Source organism: Falco rusticolus, chromosome 1 (genome assembly GCF_015220075.1).
Source record: "Falco rusticolus isolate bFalRus1 chromosome 1, bFalRus1.pri, whole genome shotgun sequence".
In the NCBI taxonomy this organism is placed as follows: domain Eukaryota; kingdom Metazoa; phylum Chordata; class Aves; order Falconiformes; family Falconidae; genus Falco; species Falco rusticolus.
In genome coordinates this window covers 80401338-80421972 of record NC_051187.1, presented here as the reverse complement: position 1 = coordinate 80421972, position 20635 = coordinate 80401338, and the positions used below count along the sequence as shown (strand labels likewise).

The following is a 20635-nucleotide window of genomic DNA, read 5'->3' as shown; positions in this document are numbered from 1 at the left end:
CGCTCGCTCCCTCCATGCGCGGTGCGCGGCCAGCCGCGGGGCTTGCGCAGGTAGGCGCCCCGCTGCTCGGCGCCCGGGCTGCGCGCGTCCCCTGGCGCTTGCTTGCCCCCCCCCTCCCCTCCACTTCCCCCCCCCCTCCCCTTTTTTACCCTGTTATTTTCCTTCGCGTTATTTTTGCTTTTTCTCCCCCGCGTCGGCGCCAGGGGCGGGGGGGGCACCTCCTCGCCCTGAGCGCCTCTCTCCCTCTCCCGGCAGCGCGGCGGCGGAGCGGTGAGCGGCGGCAGCATGCGGCCGGGGGATGTCTGAGGCGGGCGGTGCGGCGGCGGCCGCGCTGCCCCGGCGCCGCGCCGGAGGCATGCGGGCGGCCTGGGGCTCCGTCTGGTGCCTGTGCCTGGCGGCGGCCGTCGGTGGGATGCCGTCGGCGCGGCGGGGCGGCGGCGCGGCGGCGGAGAGGAGCGGCGGGCAGCCGGCAGGTAAGGCTGCGCGGCCGCGCACACGTGCTTCGCGCTGGGGCGGGCGAGGGGCGGCTTCAGCGCTACGGAACCCTCCTCAGTGGGAGTGGGAGGGGGTCGGATGAGGGCGTCGGAGCCGGCTTCGCAGTTCCAAACGCGGGACCGGTGGGGTGGCAGCCGGGCCGGGGCGACCCTGGGCGCAGCGCGGCTCGGGCAAGCTGCAGAGGCGCCGGGGAAGGAAAAGCTGCTTGTAAGACGGTGCCGGTCCCCGGGAGCCCCCTGGCAGCGGGGCAGCCCGTGCGGCTTCCCGCGGCTGCGGCGGGGCAAGGAAAGATGCTTCCGTGCGCGTGCAGCGCGCATCTTCGGCGCGCCCGGGCAGTGTCCTGACGGCGTGTGTGTCTGGGTGTGTGTAAGGAAGGGTCACTTCCAGCCACGGCGTGGGCGCAGGGCTGGAGTTGGGACAGCTCCGGGTTGGCGCACCGCTGGGTCGCAGCTGCCGGACTGCGGCTGTGCTGAGCCGGGAACGGCGTGTCGGGGGAGCCAGCAAAGATCTCCTCTCGAGTGGCAGCACTGCAGTTGCAAGTAAAAGAAAAAGTTAACACGTCGGACAAAAGCTGTTGTGTGTGTTTGTGTTGTGGTTTTTTTTTTTGTTTTGATGTGTGGTTAGGTGTTTTTTTTTTTTTTTTTTAAATAACATACGGCGGGTCTGAAACGCCGCGTCTCTCTGATATGCCTCAGCTGCTACCTGAGTCCCTGTTTATTTTTCAAAGCTCTTTAATGGAAGGGAGCCCCCTCGCAGCCACCCGTCTTCGGGATTGCATGTACCCGGCAGAAAGTTTCCATTGTTCAGGAAAGGGTTTGAAGCCTGTTTGCCAAAAAAGTGACAGGGGAATAAATGGGCTTCGTGGAGGCTGGGGGGTGGGGGCATTACTTTCATACCCCTTTTGGTTAAAGTTATAAATCACACCGGGGGTTGGTTTTGTTTTCAAGAAAGTCCTAATAAAACACCAGATTCTTAGTGTAACTCGTTTGGCTCATTTTTCACAGCCAAAAGAATTGATTTATGGGGCAACATCTCAGCGACTCGGTCAGAGCAGATGAGGTCGGTGTGCGGGAGGAAGCCAGCAGCCCGCGCCGCTCACCGCCCTGGCGAGTGGCAGGAGCGAAGCGTCCCCTGTTCTCCCCAGTTTAGCCTGAAGCATGTACTGGTGGGCACCGCTGGAGCCACGGGGGTAGGGAACAACCTCGGGGGCTGCCTCGGAGGGCCCCCGGCTTTCCACCCATGCCTTCAGCCCGTAGCTCGGGGTTGATGATGTGTTCAAGTGGTGCTAAACCCTTCCTGTGCGCTGGGACACCTTTGGAAGTTAAGGCGTTAGGATGCTGTTGGGATTGTAACGAGCAGCAGGAGGTCACACGGAGGGAAACGTCCCTCCAGCGATGCCTGTGAGCTGAGCGCTGGGCTGGGGTTTCCAGGGGCTCCGGTGGAAATCCTGTGGACAGGCTCTCCTGCCGCTCTCTCTGCTTTCTCCAAAGCAAAAGCGTTGCTGTCAAACCCACCCCTTGCTCCCTGGGAGCAGGATTGGGCCCTGAGCAGAGGGCTTCCCTTAACTCAGCGATGTCCCCAAGGGCCACCCCACGGCTGCGATGGCCGGGGCAGCCTCGCCATGCCGGTGGCTCTCCCGCCCTACCGCTGCCGGCCACGTGCACCGGGAAGCACCGGGAGGCGTGAAGCCGGTGCGGTTCACCCAGCAGCCCCGCCAGCATGGGGGTACCCGCTGCCCATCCAACCTGGGGCGGGGGAAGGTTGTGCAAAAGAAACTGTAAAGAATATAAACCTTCAGAGCCAAGTAAAAACACATTTTACTTTTTCAGTCTTTTTGAATTGAACGGTAAAAAGCAAATTCTTTCTCCTAGTCAAATGGGCCATGGGGTATTGGCTCATTACTGAGGGTTGTTGTTTGCTGGGCTTTGCATTTACAGTCTAAGGCCTTATTTTCCATAAAGGGGCTTGGAAGGATTTTTCCCCAGTGATCTAATTCTCCACACGGGGCTGTGAAGGCTGTAACAGCTACTGCTTTGTGCCTATACTCAGCTACATAAAACACACATTGAAGGGAGGCATTCTCGAGGTATGTGTATGTTTGCTAATATGAATACTCGCTATTAGCGGAGGTGGAGGGGGTGCAGGTTTTAACATCTCCGCAGGGAGGTGTTCGGCTGTTGGCAGGAAGGAGGCAGATGGCGGGGCTGTTGCTGAATAGAAGCTAAACTAAAAACACCAGGGGCCTCATCTGGGCTGAGTTTCTCTTCTCTCGCTTTCTCGGGGCTGCTGCAGGAAGAACAATGTCAAATTTCCCCCCCACCCCCCATCCCCCCGTTTTTTTTTTTTTATGAATGAAAGTAGAGCGGCGAGGCAGGATTGAATGTGTATGTCATTCAGGGGCTATGACAGAGATGATTAGGGAGGTCAGTGAACTCCTTTGCAGCCTTGAGCATGCGGTCACTCTATTCAGCAGCCACAGAATAGACATCAATATAAAAAAGCCCGTCCAATTTGCATTAGTATTCAGATAAAGATATTACTTCGTACGATTTGTGAATGTCAAGTAATGCTGGCTGTTTTCTTAGAGAGCAGACCAACTGAAACAGCAGCATTTTGCTTTTAAAAACTTCTGATAACAGGCCTGTCTCCTGTAGCTGGTTTGTATGTCTCTGTCTGTGTACGGTATACATGAAAAAGGGAATTTGTGGGCTTCTTAGGATTTGTGTTGCACTAGTTAGCTGCTAAAGCTGTCTGTGTGTATTGAAAGAGTTGTATAGAGAGCTGCTGAGGTTTGAGCAGGTTTGTGTGGGAAGGGGAGAGCTCTCCCAGTCTGTCAGGAGCGAGAACTGAAGTTTCCTGGTGCAGCACTGGAGTCAAATTGTCAGCCAGTTACTGCACAGGCAGTTTTCAAGCCAGAAGAATGGAAGAGGGGCCATTGCGGGATTTTGCTTAAGTTGAATGGGAGGGCATGTACCAATTCCTGCGACTTTTCTGCTTGGAAGGAACTGGTGATGCACTGATTGGTTTTCGTCATGCAGCTGATGGTAACTGGGCTCTAAGCCTTTCAGCACATGCCCAGAGAGGGGCCCAAGGGGTAGGGTACAGTGATCTGCATTGCTTCGCTTTGTGTATCTGAGTGTTTCAAAGTTCACCCTGAAATTATAAGGGTATTTGAAGTGGGTGCCAAATGGCACTGACCATTCCTGGAACTGGCCTTGGGGTTTATGCATTAAAGCCCCCCTAAAAAGAGTCTCTTATATATTGATGGTGCTTCCTACTTTGTGCTTGAGACCATAAATGCTTCACATTCAGTGAGCAGCTATGAGCAATACAGTTTTGAGATTAAAAGTTGATCCATTTGTTCTCATTAACAGCAGCAGCTAAAAAAAGCTAATTAAGTCTTCAGTGTTGAGACTAGCATATTTTACTGAGCGATAAAGTAAGAGGACATGAGTAACGGATGATGAAATAGTGCTGCTTCTTTTTTAAAAAAAATCTATTTCTTAGCAAATAGCAAACTAGAAAGTCTGTTCCAGTGCAGAGATTGACTCATTAAATGTCTTCAATACTAGCTGTATAACATCACATCTTCTACGTGTATTGACAAGGGTCACTCCAATTAAACCTGAGGGTTTTTTTGCTTTTAATTAAGACTTTATTAACCACTGAGTAGGGAACGTGATGAAAGTAAATCTGAAAATTGTGTGGCGAAGTGTTGATCTGCTAATTAAATCATGCAATTAAAGTAAGCCACTCTGACCAGCACGTTAACTTTTACAACTCCCTCCGACAAATCTGAAGTGTGCTGTTTGGGAAAACGTACCTGTCCTGAAGCCTGCCTGAGTAGTGTGGGTTTTGAAGTTAGTGGAACACTGAAGAAGTCTTGATTGCTGCATCCCCGCTGCGTCTGAACCATTTCCATCCAGTGGGACCCAGTCTGCTGCCTGGACAAAGCTGAAATTTTGTGTGAAGCTGCAGGACTTTTCCCCCCCTCTATAAGAGTGGGAAACAAAGTTTTTCCCCTTAAAATATGGTCAATAAAAGTAACTTTAATATCCACCTATATGCTTAGAAAGTTGTCTTCCCTGAAAACTTACGGTGTATATCTGCTATTTCACTTGGAGACCCTAAAAGATAGGGAAACAGCCCAGTTTCTGAGCAGTTAATAAAATTTCCAGAGTTTGACCAAGCTGTTTCTGACAGTGATCCGTCAGCTGGCACACAGAGCTGTGACTGAAGGCATTAGCTGAACCTTCATTTCAGCTGAGGTTAGGGCATGGACTGCTGGTAGATTTTTCTGGCTGGTCAGTGAAGCATGTGAGAGCCAGTGCAGGAGCCTGGGCATGAGCTCTCAGATCAGAGTATGTGAAGTGGCTGTGGTGTTCTCCTATTAGCTTTTGGCAATTTTTAGTATATGTGGGGTAGACGCAGCAGGAATATTACAAATTCACATATTTTTACTAAAAATACAGGTGAAAATCCCTCCCCAGTTTGGTGACATTTTCCCAGCTAGGCTGAGCCTGATACACAGGCGATCAATTAAACCGACTTTATTTTTATTGTTTCCCCATTTGAATATACTTTTCTCTTTTTCCTAGTGTGCTACGTGCTTGTTAACTTTTCCTGTGTCCTGGGAGTCTGTCTGGCTCTGCATACCTGTTTCTGGTTTTTTTCTGACCCTTCAAAAAAACCCCAAAACCCAGCTTGAAATTGCCTGCTGACGCAGCACCCTCCAAGCCATTTGATAGCGTGGTTTGATGGAGCTGTTTCAGTGTTGACCATTTAATCTCTTTTAATACTGGTTAGTTAATAAACTTTATTCTCCTCCACATACTAGGCTGGATGCCAGAGAGGATGGTGGCTTGGTAAAACTTTGCCTTGCATCCTTTTTTATTTTTGCAGCCAGTGGGACTGCGGTTCAGCAAAGCCATTCATGGTATGTGAAAGCAGGCAGCCGGGCCTGCTAGGAGAAGTAAATCTGATAGCAAGCTCTACGCAAATGCTGGGCTAAAACCATGCCTGAAGATGTGTACAGTTGCCAAAAGCACCTTAAAATACCTTGTTACACCTTGAATTTTTTTCCTTGGCCTCCTGCATGGCTTATGTTTGCTGGTTGCCCCTTTGCTGGCTGTTGATCTGGTGATCTTGTGAAGAAAAATGAAGAAAAAAATAAAAGTGCCTTTTCCTCTCAAGTAGAGCTGACTGTCCCAGTGTCCCAGTGCCCCCTTTCCAGTATGCTCACAGCTCGGGTTGTCACGTGCCATAGAATTTAAAGCCCTGGCTGTGTGAAGAAGGGCTTTTATTCCTGTGGTAAATGTGGTATTCCTGGTGTGCTTACCCCCGAAGTATCTGCTCCCTGGCTTGCACGACCAGGAAGTTTCTGTAATATCAAAAGCAAACACGAACTGTGAGATACAAGCTGAGTAAAACCTTTGGTAAACTTAGTAGTTAAAATGTGAAAGCTAGTCAGACGTAAACCTGCCCTATTATTCTGATAGGCTATCTGGAGGTTGTCACGTTCAGGTGGATAGGGACTAGCCAGGTAGTTAAATATTTTTTTCCCCTCCCCCCTGTGGCACTCAGGTTACACAATGAAGCATAGGGGTTTTTTGAATAGCAGCAGGGTCAAGTAAGAAAACATTTCTCCAGTAACTGTTTCAGTTTCAGATGTATTCATCTCAAAAAGGTGTGGTATTTCTTGTGGAGGGGGAGGTAGGTCTTGCATGCTGGCCCTGCTTTCTCAAATCCAGAAAGCAGGGGAAGGTAAAGACTTAATTAACTAAAAAGGTTATATTAAAACTTGGAAAGAGATTTCTTTATCAGGCAGAACTGTATGCAAAACAATTACCATGTGCTTACACGTTTAGCATCTGTGAGATTTTGGGGCGGTGCCATTTCTGCAGGTTGCGAGGGGTTAAAAGTATTAATGACTCAGAAGTGAGAAGGGTTCCAAGTTTTCGGGTGAGGAAAGGACGCAGCCTAGGATCGCTCTCCGCGAACCAGCGGAGCTGTGCAGGCGGCGGTGTATGCTGGAGGCACCCTTGCCCGGGAACGCCGCAGCGCGAGCACCCCAGCATTGGTGTTTGCACCCAGGGGTTGTACTGTGAGCCACTGAGCTACCTGTGAACGTCACACTGACACATGGCAGCATGCTGGTTTGGGTTCCCCACCCCACCCACCCCCCACTTTTCCTTTTCACCCAAGGAGCCAAGCTATTGCTCCATCCCTTAGTTTGAGTATAAGGTTTTTAGGGAGAGGAAGTGACGGACAGTCATGGTGCACCATGGCATGCCAGGCACCCACAAGGGTGGCATCCCAACTCCTGCTGTTTGATAACTGATGAAAGTATTTGTCAACTTATCTTCATTTATTACTTTTGCCCTGGAAAGCAGAGTGTCTTGTAGTTGTGCCCTTATTGCACCAAACTACCTCGTGCTGTTCACGAGGAATCTCACCGAAGCATTTCAGCTGATGTAGTTAGGTCAGTAAAGCCTTGGAGACCAGATCACTGCTGAGTTACAAGGGTTGGGCTGATACCCAGAAGTAATGGAGTTGAAGTGTTCTGGAGTTGACCTGGGATGAGCTGGGTGTAGGGGAGCCAGCAAAATAGCTGGATATTGCTCAGGGGCCAAACCTTGTGGTGGTTATGCAGTGAGTAGGTGAGTTCTCACGGCTGCCAAGAGAGAGGAGCCATGCAAAGTAACAGGCAAGGACTGTTGTAGAAGGAGGGTACTATGGGTGAGAGCATCTCTGAAGCTTCTCTCACAAGATGCAGGTGGCACCTGGCTTCTGCGGAGATGGGGTGCAGACATGGTCCCCGTAGCAGGACCCATGTCCCAGGAGATGTCTGGTCCCCTGTGTTGCTGGTGGAGGCTCTGCAGAGGGATTTACTGGGGGGGTTCTGTGGTGTGGAGCCGAGGAGATCATGTGAAGCCCTGAAGGTGTTTCTACTCTGGGCTCGGCAGGGAGGGTGCATCACCCTGGACTCACCCCCTCTTACTCTCCTGGGGAAGGCAAAACATGCATCTATGAAGGCTTTTCTTTTGAGGAAAAGGGAGCTACGGGAGATGTTCCTGGATCCAAATGATGAGACCAGACTTTATCAGCCTTACGCTTCCCCTGTCAAAAAACTGAAAAGCTCCAAAGAGTTGGATTTTTAATTTTATTTTGATGCTTGGCAGACCTTGTAAAGAACTTTTATGACAAGTTTGGCTCCTGTTTTGGAGGGTTGTTGCTTGCTTTGGGGGTTTTACCATTCTCTGCTGCATGTAGTCCTGTAAAAATAATAGAGGTCCTGATCTTGTGCCTATTGAATCCTAAGCAAAAAAGCCCCCATTGATTTCCAAGGGAGCAGGCTGAAGCCCTTCACAGATCGTGGTGGGAGCAGCTATTTAGCATAAGCTGGGATTGTTTGGAAAGTTTTCTAATGACCCAAACATTTTAACAAGTAGGGGAAACCCTGCGAGTGAAAGGGCTCCCTGGTTTGGGGGTGGGGAGATGCCCAGTGCTGCTTCATGGGGGTGATCCCTGGAGCTTGCTCTCGATCCCTGGAGCTGGCTCTCCCATCACCTCCCATTCCCCTCAACCTCCTGTAACGCAGACCTTCACTTCCCATCTTGTTTTTTTATAACTCCAGCCTCGATTCAAGCCGGCAGCAGCATCGCAGCCTGAACATGAGACTAGAGGCAATGGTAACGGCCACCGCCTGGGCCCCCTGTGACTCCGGCGCGAGTTCTGCGTGGAGCCAAGCTGCAGCACCGGCCGCCATCCCCTCATGCTCCATCCTCGTTGCCATTGTATCAGTGTCGGCTGGCATTAGCCCCAGTGCCGTGATCTGCAAGCCACACAATGCTCCGGGGAAAGTGTTAATAATCCCCGGCGGGGGTCCGCAGGCAAGAGGGGGTGAGCCGGCCGGTGGGCCAGCTCCAGCACCGCTCAGCTCCAGCACCGCTCGCTGCTCGCACGGGCAGGAGCCAGCTGAGGAGCTTTCCTGGCCCTTCATGGGCAGGCAGAATTGGGGAAAATTTTTTTTCTCAGAGGGTCTGGTCGGTTTTTGGGTTTTATCCCTCCCTTTCACATACAAGACTCAAGCACAAGAAATTCCCTCCCAGCAAAATATTTCAGCAGCTTGTTTGGAGACTGCAGGTCTTGAACTAAGCGGTGATTTGATTTTTGTTTAAAATTTTTTGACTTCTTACATAGATTCCCCCAGGCAAGCATTTTGTATCTAGCCGGTAGCAGGATCGGTGCAAAATGAGCATGCTGATTCCCGGAGACGTGCTTTGGGAGATGGGGGTATCAGACCTAAAAGTGAAGGGAAAAACCCAATTGCAGTGGGAAGATTAGGGAGTTACGAGTGTGCCCTGACAACTACCATGTGCAACTGAAGATAAATCCTCTGTGAGCCTGTCTTTAATTAAAAGAATGATTGGAATTAGGCATAGTACCATCTCTCCTGATCTGTATCATGTGTATCTGTACGAATAAAGCATTTTTGGGGAGGGAGAAGAGGAAAACACCAGATTTTAATCTTCCTTTGTTAGCCGATATGTCTGCCTTTTGAAAGGGCATATTTCTCCCAGTCTTTGAGTACCCAGGCTTGTTGACAGTAAACAACTGTCACTTGGCAGTTTATGAAAGAAGAAGAATGTTTAAGAAAACATGTCCAGTTAAAATAGTTATGTTAATAGGCTGGGGATTCATGCAGAAGGGGGAGGGGGGTGTGTGCTGGTAGATGGAGGTGCATAGATCAGCTGGTATTAACTGTGTTAGAGATGAGCTGTAAGTGAATGTAGTTGGGAAAAATAAAACCCACACCAAAAAATACATACATTTTTACAGTCAGTGTTTTTTTTTTTCCAGGGAAAATTCAGAAAGCCTCTTTCTTGCCATGTGCAGTGGGGATGAGCTTTAGGGCTGGGAGCTCAGCACTCCCACTGACGGGCCCTAATGCTGCTTCATGCTTTACGGGCAGCATTTAGACCTTGCAGCTGCCCTGATATGTCCTTAGCCTTTGCTTTGCCGGGGTGGTTGGAAGAGAAGACTGCAAGAAAACTCAGCCTCCTAATTTGCGAATTGATTAATTACAGAAAGGAAGGAAAAAAAGAATTAAGAAACGGCAGATGGTGTCCTCTCTGCATCCCTGCCCAAAGTTGCTACAAATCCATCACCCACCTTCTTCTGAGTTAAACACACGTGAACATAGTGAGTGATGAGTGAGCGCAAAGCATTTGTTCCAGCTCGGCCCAAAGGCATCAGTGTCAAAAGCGTAATGAGGTCTTCATGTCAGACACTTGAAATCTGTAATTAAGCATAAAAATAAGTTCCAGGCTTTCCAGCTCCTGATTTCCCTGGCTTGGGACCAAGGGTGTAAGCAGCTGGTGGGGGATGCTGACATTAGTCTTGAAAGGTACTGGGTAGAGCCACCCTCCTGCCCACAGTAAATACAGTAAACACTGTGTAGTTCAAATAAATAATGTGTAGATACTGTGTTACAGATACTCCACCTTTCCTTCAGCTGTGGGTATCTCGGAGGGGGTACTGTGGCAGCAGCACCTTCTTTTAACGGTGTTTCAGGTAAAACAGAGAGAGCTGCAGGAGCAAATGGGAATCCCTGGAATATGGGTGAAAGGGTCGCACTTAATTTTCTTTTGGCCACTGGTTCAATTAGTATTGCCATTATTTGGACAAGGAGGCAAAGGTAATGCAAACCTGAAGCCTCCTGCCACAGAAGTGCACTGCAATCTGCCCGGACAAAAAGGAAGACTCCTAGAAAGTGTTTATTGAGTCATTCTGGGACTCCAACCTGTGTCTTATTTAATGAAGGAACGAGATTGCTGCCTCATTTTTATGCATAGACATGGTGGTATCTTGGGATTTGGGAAGGCAGTGGGCGTCTCCATTGGGAAAGTCTTCTTGGCGGGGTGGGAACCACAGATGTCGCTGGAGGGGACAGGTGTTCTCCTTTGCCCCATCTCCCTTGGTGCAGGGGCAAAAAGGGGCAGGTTTGTACCCACCAGTCCTGTTTTGGCACTGGGTCACTGCCTGAGAAACTGGACTGCCTGCTTGATCCTTGATTTGGTGACCCCATGCAATGTAAAATCTTTCCTGTGAGAAGCCCATCTGCATGCTCTGAACAAGGTTGTCTTGTAGGTGGAATGTGTTAGTCCTGGCAAAAAAAGGCCTGAAACTGCCTCAGGTGCTTTCAAAATATGTGTAAATGTTTGAAGTGGAGGTTTTATCCCCCTCTGCCCCCCCTCCTCCCAGTGCATCACAAATGAGGTGCGAACAAGTGGTGCAGTCTTTGCAGGAATAACTTCACCCAGTGCTGGAGCCCGCCGTTTTGGGGATGAGAAGGAGCAGTTGGAGGAGCAACATGTGGTGTCTCAGGGCAGGGAGGGAGAGGAGACAACCCTGGATTAACCACCTACCCTCAGAAAGGGAGTGGAGGGGCCAGAATGCCCCAGGCAGCTCTTGCTCCATTTCTGGGTGTATACATCAACCTGGATGAATAGGTGTAAATATGTGGGGAGGTTGTCCAACTTCATGTCTTCACTAGTGTTATGAGGTGGGGAGCGTGGCAGGAGTTTAGCTTCAGTGCCTGACTTGCAGCAAAGAGAAATCCAGCCCTTGGGTACCTGCTGGGCTCAGTTTTTATCATGCACATTCTCTGTCTGCCCAGAGAGACGTGGCTGTTTTCTTTCTCCCTTGACTTGCCTGTTGCGGTGACCACCCCTGCTGTCACAACAGCATCCATCTCACTCGGACACTTGTGTGCTCTCTTGTTTGCAGAGAGGAGGAGGTTTTAGAAGTGTTTCAGGTGAGGGAAGGAAGGGAGGAGCTGGGAAAATCAGACTGGAGGATGGGGCAGGTGTCCAGAAGTGCCTGTGGAAGGTCCCTGGCTCGTGGACATAGGACCAGCCATGTGCTGCTGCAGGACACTGGAAACGGCCCTCTGCAGAGGGTCTGCATTTCCTTACAGCAGCATTAAAACAGCTGTGTATAGGGGTGTCCACCCTGCTGCTGGCAATACTGCAGCTTAATGTAGTACAGTTTGTAGAAGGTGATTGCTTGGGAGCCCTAAAACTGCTTGAAGGCAGTGGGAACTGAGACACGCATGACTTCCTTGAACTCTCTCTTAATTTATTACACGCAGTCCAAAACCCACCGTAATAGATACGGTTGCGGGAGACCATTAAAAGGTCCGTTCTGGTGAACCTGATGCCCTGCTGTTGCTGCTGGAAATGATAAACCGCCGTGTTTGGGGCGGATGGTATGTGTGCCCTCTGTGTGTGTGCGTATGCTTGGAAGCTGGTAAATTCTGCTAATTTAGGGATTGTTTTCTAAGTCTGTTTTCTATAACTCCGTAGACTTAATACAAATAAAGAACTGACTTAAGTTTCCTGTGAGAAATGCAGAACAAACGCTAAGTGTGGGATTTGAATGCAGAAAGGTGAAAACACAAATGTATACAGAAATGGCAAGTCAAACAAGCTGAAAAAATATTGTAAGGTTGATTTAACAGAGCAGTGAACTCAAAGCTGTCTAATCCCTTTAGCAGCCTTCTTTAAAGACGAGAAATAAATGAATTTTTGACATCTACTTTTCTTTTCCCATCTCTCCCAACGCGTTTCTATTAATGCTGAAGGATAAGACTTGAGTTTAGCACAAGGACCAAGTGTTGCAGCTTTAGTTAGATGTGCTTTCTAAATAATAACGTCTTCGTTTGTCATTTGTGACTTCAGATTAAAGTGGATCAGACTTTCTGAAAGGAGATTACAGTTAAACTTCTCCAGCTTGGGTACCTGGCACCTAAATCTCACTTGAGTCACTGAAATAACAGGCTCAGTTTTGAAAGATGCTGAGCCAGGTCAGGCTCTACATGAAAATCGCTTAAGCACTCTCAAAATCTGGCTATTCATTTTGATGCTTGCATTTCAAATGTTTGACCTTTGTTTTCTTTACTAAGTATGCAGACAGGGCAGCCCCCAAATTATTGGGTTTTTTTCCCCTTTTATACATCTGAAAACGGCTAGCAGAGAAGACTTGAAGTTCTGCATCTTATTACTGAGAAATATAGATCTTTGAAAACTACCATTTTATGTAACTCAAGGGAAGCTTGCAAAGGGGGGAATATTTACTTATTTTCATTGACATGAACATGGTCTGTCGCATATCTAAAACCCACAATCGGTTAGAAAAAAACCCACCCAAAGTACCTTAAACCTTTGCCCTCTCTTAATCCATGTACAAGAGGGTTTTTTTTTCAGATGTTCTCCCCCCCCCCCCCCGCCCCCTCCGCTGAAATAGAGGCAATTGATAGGCTCATAAACAAATACCAAACATTAAGTCCTAATCTCCATATAGAGGAGTCTGACCCTTTTTATGGAGAGAGAGGGTAGAGGGAGGAAACGGGGCCAGGAGTTTGAGGTTTAATGCTTATTAAAGTTTTAGTGGGTGGGAAAATGCAATCAATAAATTTTGTTTAATGCCTTGAAACTGGTGTTAGTTTTCACTAGCTACACTGGAGGGTAGTTTTCATTTTGAAACTAGGACACTCGTAGTTGGAATGACAATTAATGTGGAGTGAATATGGTCCCAGTTGGAAGCCGATTTTTTGAATAGCATGAAAACTCCCCCCACCTCCCCGCCTTGGCTCCGGAGTGGGGTAGCTTCCGTTTTTAATTAGCGAACCAGGCAAAATTTAGCTCATTGTGTCTTTCTGCTCCTTTGGCCCAGTGGATAGCTTGGATTTCTCCATCTTGCTGTCATGAGGCTGTTCTTTTTATTTTTTTCCTTCAGTTTTGGTGTGGGGAGGAAGGGCAGGGGGGGCTTCAGGATACTTAGGATTAAAGTCATTGTTCAGGGGTATTTGCAGCCAGCTGCTTGCATTAAATGAAGATTAGAGGAACGCACATTAAAAGTGTAAGGGAAACGCAGAGGAGCTGGGATTTGGGAGCTGCATAGCTGTGAACCGAAGGGGAAAGGTTGGGGCTTTATGGCAAATTTTTTCTGCTGCCATGTGATCTCAAAGCCCACTTCAGAAAAGCATCACAAGTAACAGAAAAGCATCACAAGTAACAGAAAAGCATCACAAGGAACTGCCAGGGCCAGGCCTGCCTGGGAATTGTAAAGGGAGCATGAGTCTTTGCAACCATTAAAAAGTTCCTGTGAGATAAACCTAAACTTCTGGGCCCAGCGAACTTACGTATTGCTTAAAATTCATCTGCAAGAGCACTTAGGAGGTGGTGAACGTTTTGCTAGAATTCACTAAAGAGCTGAAAACCCACCCAGGAGGTTGAAAGTCCAGAAGTAACGAATTTTTGAAGGATTTCAGGAAGGAAATGTAGAAGGAAGGGTGTAGAAGAGGAGCCTAGAAAAAAAAGTAATTCTGCAATGCCTGCTTATTCTTTGAAGGGTTTACAAGAAAGATTAAAAATATTTCCAAAGATTCAGTTTCTCTCCTTTCTTTATGCTTTGTGGAACACTCATTTATGTAGTCTGTCATTCTTGTTGCAAACCTTGCTAATTGCTTGGTGCTTGTCACCTACAAAACCCTGCTGGGTAACCTGGTCCAGGGAAGCATGAGGGGTGGCATGGTGCACTGATGCTGAAGAGCATAGGTTTGTTCGGGGCCTCCATAGTTTAGCAGGACACAATCCTGCTCCAGTGGAGGCTGGGGACAAGGTTTGCCCAGTCTGTTGGGATGCTGGGAAGCCTCAGACTGTGCCTCAGTTTCCATAGCTGCCTGCACTGGCTTTGGAAAGGGGTTGTGGCGGTTGCTTGCTGCTGCAAAGATGAAGCTTTTTTGGACTTCCTCAGGCATGAGGAGCAGGAATGTAAAAAAACCATCAGCTGTTTTGTGGCAGGATCTGTCTGTCGAGACCAAGCTGGGATGCCCCTGCTGTGCTATGCAAAAAGCTGGGGCCAAGTTGGCCACTGGTCTTCAAAGACAACAAGAGGCAGACACCAAAAGGAAGATGACATTGACACAGACACCTAGGATCAGCCAATGGGTGTCCCGTCCCTCTGCCTTGAGTAGGGAGCAGTCTGGGTTGAGCATGTTTGGCCCCCACAGTTGGGTGAGGTGGACTGTGTATGTGACATGTGGGCAAACCAGCTGCAAGGATGCAGTCACCCACATGGTGTGCTGGGATTGGTGCCATCCCTGCCACGAGTGTGGGCTGCCGAGATCTGATACAGCTCATTGCCACACTCCCCCTGAGTAAAGCACGGAGGCCTCGGCACCTGGGAGAGCAGGAACCATCTATACAGGCATCCTTGAGGTGCTTCAGCATGAGCCAGGAGCTCTTGTAGGATAGGACACATGGAGCAGTACAGCCCAGGGACTTCAGCATCCCCACACTGCCAGGCCTCTGCTCCGCTCTCCCTGTCTTTAGGGACCATTGATGAAGTGGAGGACACCTCATATCAGTTCTTCTATTTCATTTAAAAAAAAGAAAAAAGGCATGCAGAGCTGTGAGATAGATGGATATGGGTAGTGGTTGCTTCCCTCTCTTGTGTTTTGAGTGAGGAACCAAGGAAAATGATTGCACGGTACGGCCAGATTTCAAAGAAAACTCCGCATCGCTGCCTGTTCCTTTAAGCCAGCAAACCCCAGCTGAAGGCTGTCCTTAGGACAGGCTCTGGGCTCTCAGCAGCAACCAAAGCTTTGTGTCCCTTGGGGTTTACATTCCCATTTTTGTTAGGTGTAGCCAGGAGACCCCTTTGATTTGTTCTCTGTTGTGTTTTTTTTCCCCTCCTTAGGGCTTTCCAAGTGCCACAGGGAAATCCTCCGGGCTAAAGTCTTTTTGTAACTATTTTAGCTTTGTGGCAATTTATTTCTTCTTCTAACTCTCAGCATCTGAATTGGGTGATCTGAGAAAACAGTCCATTAAAAGGAGGATACTGTAGAGTCCTGATGAATCCTGTTTTCTACTTGGCCGGTGGAACAGAAAGCTAATTGCCAGTAGTAAATCCATTCAAAGGAGGGCTGGAGGGAGGGAGAAAAGCTAATATTCCTCCTTGAATGCCATTTAATCTCTGAAACCTTTCATGCAGATGTAAATTAGGATTTGCACAACAGAGTCAACAGTTGCTCCGTAGATAAGGCAGATTTGCAACATCTGCTTTTCCATTCTAGAAGCTCTTCCAAAGTCGCTGTCGCTGTTGGGGATAGCCAAGCTAAATACTAGAGTTTTTATTCTTTCCGTAATCTTTTGTTTATGAGGAAAGCTGCATATGACAGAACTAAACCTGGTTATTGTTCTGCTGATTTGCTAGGAAAAAAGTTTGCTTTCCTCTTAAGATAGGTCTAAAAAAACCCTCCCACTGGGTGGTAATACAGTGCAGCACACTTGTTAACTTCTTTGGAAGAAACATTGTCTGGTAACAATTGCATAGGCCACTGCAGTGGTAATACAGTATAAACAGTTTACCTTGCAGTATTATTAGGAAAACTATGTTAAGCGTTTTCAGGAGAGCAGCACCCCCCCAACCCCACCCTTCCCCAAGCAAACGTGCAATAGGTGAAAGATAAAGTGCCACCTTCAAATGATGGAGGCAAACACTTTCCAGAAGTGGTTTCCTAAAGGTACATTTCTGGATTACAGTTTAAGCTTTTACAGAAGCAACCATATTTTTTTTATTTTGGCTGAGGAGTGAGCCCCGTTGAGCAGGGGAGATAACCCAGCTGAACACCACTGCAGGAAAGCATATTGCTTCGACAAAGCATTCTGTGCTGCTGTGATTGCCAGGCTGAGCCCTTTCTTCCCGGGATAGCTGCAGCCTGACACTGGAAAATGCTCCGAGAGGGATCTTGACCTTGGAGAGGGAGAAAAGGGAGTGAAGAGAAAAGATAGGATATATATTTTATATAATACATATTTATATACACACATACATATGCACACACACATATATATAAAATAAGGTAATATACGTAACATACTATATATAACATGTGTGCATTTGATATATTATATTTTGCTGTGCCAGGCTGGTGATGTACCCTTTGGGGTGGCAGTGCCGTAGCCAGACAGGGATGTGCCACCACTGGCACCATCATAGCTGCTGCAGAAAGGGGAGGGAGGTTTGCCTTGCATAAAGCACCTCCAAAAATACGTCTATAAAAAACCACCCTGTCAGCTTCCCCCCCACCCACCCACCCACCCCCACCCCTCCCCCCACCCCCCCCCCCGTGCGGTTGAGGGTATGGGGTGACTGTGGGGGAGCTCGAGGGTATGGGGCGACTGTGGGGGAGCTTGCTTTGCTGTCGGCCGCTCCCTCGATCTTATCTGGCCTGAAAAGGCAGATACTTGGGTAAACAGGCGATCCCACGATCTTATCGTGCTCCCTCTCAGGGGCTGATGCTGGGTGCAGGGCCTGGGGTGGGTTTGGTGGTTTTTGGTATTCCCCCAGGGCTCATCTGCCTGTCTGGGGAGATGGAGGGAACAGGGGCATGGCAGGGTGCTCACGGGGGAGGTGGCACTGGGGCTGCTTGTCATCCCTCCTGGCTACTCTTTAAATTAAAGCAGGTCCCAAATGTACAGTGTTTGGCAATAAAAGTTTTATTTCCCTTCTCAGCAATGAGATTTGCTCAGTTCTCAGTGCAGAAGTCCCAAGGTGAGGTGGGCAGGCAGCCAGCCCCATGCCACAAGCAGCCGCGCAGGCATTGGGAAAAATGCTGTTGTTGGGGAGTGAATGATACCGTGGAACCCTGTTAACACAGGTGGGACACTAAACCAAGGCTGAGCGTGCATTGAGGACACGATGCTGGTCTGAGCCTGGAAGTAGTCTACGTGCTCTTTGCCATCACAGCTTTGTTCATCCCACCGATGCTGGAGGTCTCTGTATCCCTCCAGCAGTTAGCCACCAGCTCTGCAGCTGTGACCATGATCCCCCTGGGAACGGTATGCCAGCCTCAACAGGAGAAAGCTCTGGCATGATTGTTGTTCTGTGATCCTACAATACGTCCTGTGACATGAATTTGATGCAATAAAATACATAGGACAAGAAATGTTTTTGAATTAACCTGAAGGGAGAAGTCTGTTGATTGCTGCTATCCTTTTGCTTGTTAACATGCCAAATGCAGCTTGTCCAGCTTGAAAAAGGGAGAATATGATGCACTTAGAAATGAGCCTCTTAGTCTATTCCACCACCAGGCTATGAAGCAGTCCCGAAAAGCCTCTCCAGGCTTGCCAGGGTGTGGGGTACGGTGAGGAATATCTTGCTGTTGGTACTGAAGGACCTGTGCTTCGAGTGCTCTGTGGTGGGGGGTCTCGGTAGGGTTTCAGTTGTGTGGTGGATGTGCCCTGGCTGCGGGATGCTCACTGAAGGAAGAGGAGGATGGTGATGGTGGGTGAGGCGTGCACCCCACCTGAGCAGTCCCTCAGGAAGCTTCCAAACACATTGATGTTTGGAAAAGCACAATTGTGGGAAGCTATTCCAGGAGGAGAAACACAGATGAAGAGAAACGAGTAGAATGTCCTGGAGCCCAGGACCCAGCACTTTGTGAGGTGCCATGGGGCCCCCAGGGTTCCCCTGCCCCCCTAGGGCTCCCACAGGCACTGTGGACCTTTGCCACCCAGCAGCAGCCCCCATGCTTTCTGCCACAGCTCCTGGGAATAGTCCCTGACTCCAAGGAGGGCATCAGCTAGCCTCTGGGGGTGCTTGAAGTTTTTTGGGGGCCATAAGCAGGCCAGGAATACCCCACCACCCTCCACCTCCTTGGCCTTTTGTGGCTGAAGAAGAAGTAACTGCATATTCTCCTGCAGTTCTTGAAAGCTGCCTGCGGTAAAGCCAAAATAAAACATTTCCAGGCTCAGCCAGAAACAAGTATTGATGTCTAAGGAGCAGACGTCTGATGGAAATACTGACACACTTAAGCACTTGGAGCTGTGAACCACACAAAAAGTGAATTATTGCTGGGATGAGCCAAGCAGCTATGGAGATGAAGTATCTTACCCTTATAAGTGAATACATACAAAAGCTTTTTAGCTATGCTGGCCCAGCTGCTTCTCGTTGTGGAAGGTGCTTCCTGGCTAGTTGCTGCCTTTTCGCTCCTCTGTTCAGCTTAAAAATTGCCTGGCTCTCTGTAGCATGTTTGCTCTGAGCAGCAGTGATGCTGCTGCAAGTGTTGATCCCCATCAGAAGCGTCTCTTGGTGATTCTTGACTAATTACTGCTTTGGCTAAACTCATACATGGTTGAATTTTAGACATGTATCAGGACCCCACAACCTAGATTGCCTTCTCCTCTCTAAGAACCCATTATAGCTGCAAATGCATTAATCCCTGCACTGCTGGCAAGTGACAGAGCAGGCTCCCATAACCCCTGCATGAATTAACTCCCCAGTAATTTATACCTGTGTATCGAAGTTTAACCCCAGCCAGCAAATAAAGCTCCATGGAGCTGCTTGCTCCCCCCTGGTGGGATGGGGGAGAGAATCAGAAGAGGCACAGTGAGAAAACTCCTGGGTTGAGATAAAGGCAGTTTAATAAGTAAAGCAAAAGCTGTGCACACAAGCAAAGCAAACCAAGGAATTAATTCCCCCCTCCCCATGGGCAGGCAGGCTGAGCCCCCCCCCCCCCCCCCCCCCCGACATCCGGACTCCATCACACGTAACAGGGACTTGGGAAGGCCAACACCATCGCTCTGAACATCCCCCCTTCCTTGTTCTTCCCCAGCTTTATATGCTGAGCATGGCATCCCATGGTATGGAATATCCCTTGGGTCAGGTGGAGCGGGCTGTCCCGGCCGTGTCCCCTCCCAGGCCTGGTGCCCCCCAGGCCCCTGGCTGGTGGGGTGGGATGAGAGGCAGAAAAGCCCTTGGCTCTGTGGGGGCACTGCTCAGCAATCACAGAAACACCCCTGTGCTATCAACACTGGTTTTAGCACAAACCATCACCCCATACTAGCTACTATCAAGAAAGTTAACTCTGTCCCTGCCAAAAGCAGCGCACTCTGTCAGCTGTGGGTTTTGAAAAGATGCTTTTAATGTCAGTTAGATCCCAAATGGGGGTTTCCTTTGGGAGCAGAGGGACCCTTGCAACCTGACTCGCAATAGAAACGCTTTAGGATAAAGTTTTAAAGGGTGCGTGGGGATAGGTATTTGCCAGCAGCAAGGGTGGTTTTCTTGGTACCCAGGACTGAGATCCAGGAGGTGTGTGTTCAGCCCCAGTAAATCTGAAAACCTACCTCCCCACAGTGCTGCTTTGCAGGTGGAATTTTTCCGACTGCTTCAGTCAAAGGTGTATGAGCAGATGGAAGAAGCAACTGTGTCAGGAGAGCTCAGTACCTGCTCCCCGGATTGGTTTCCTTACAATTTAGCAGTGAGAGATGCAGGATGAAGAAGGTGGCCAAACCCTTGCCCAGGTCCTCAGGAGAGCTCAGCCCATCTGTGTTAAACTCCTCCCAAACACAGGCTGTACACACAGCCCCTGCCACTTTGTGAACGTGGTTGGAGATGTAGACTTCTGCAAGTCAGTCTCATGGCTGGATGCTTGGCTCCAGAGGGGGCAACTTCATGTCTCCTTCATGTCTTGGTGTCTCTTGGTTGGGAACACCAGGCACTTGCAGCTGGAAGGAGGTGCTGGGCTCTGGGCACCCAGTGGAAGAGCTGTGTTTTCCCACTCAAAACTCCAGCTGTTCTCAGCATGGAAATGAGACTGTCTCTGCTTTCTGATTTATCATCTTATTTGAAAGCTATAGGAGGAATAAGAGTAAAATTTCATTCTCCAAGGTCACAGTTGGTCAAAGTGCTTAAGCACTTGAAGCGCATGTTTAAGTACTTTGTGGAGGTTTCCAATTTGAGCCCTGTTTATTTTTTAAGCCATAAGCACATAAACTGAAATTTGAAAAACTGTTTAAAGAAGTGAGATTAAAACCATTAGTATAATGTTTATAATTATAATCCATAACCCTTTCAATTCACTCTCCATCTTTCCAGACATTACTCCCAGTCAGCAGGAATAGTCACCAAGACTGAACTTTGCATTTAACAGGCATCACGGTATCTGGTGGAGACTGGCTGGGGAGATTGAGGGCAGAGATGCCAAAAAGTTGTCAGAAACAAGAGATGATGATGCTTTCCACAGAAAGAAAAGACCCCAGTGGTTCTGCTCTGAGTATAAAGTGAATTT

At 48.8% G+C, this 20635-nt stretch overlaps 1 protein-coding gene across 6 annotated transcripts in view; it reads left to right on the top strand.

Annotated features, from left to right (window-relative positions):
• Positions 1-274: 274 nt before the first annotated feature.
• Positions 275-20635, top strand: part of FGFR3 (fibroblast growth factor receptor 3) — a 55745-nt gene continuing 35384 nt past the window's right edge. For all 6 annotated transcript variants that reach the window (XM_037386733.1, XM_037386723.1, XM_037386705.1 and 3 more), the window contains exon 1: positions 275-473. In XM_037386733.1, coding sequence (XP_037242630.1) covers positions 299-473 — 175 coding nt within the window. In that variant the 5' untranslated portion in view covers positions 275-298. The remainder of the gene's footprint in view (positions 474-20635) is intronic.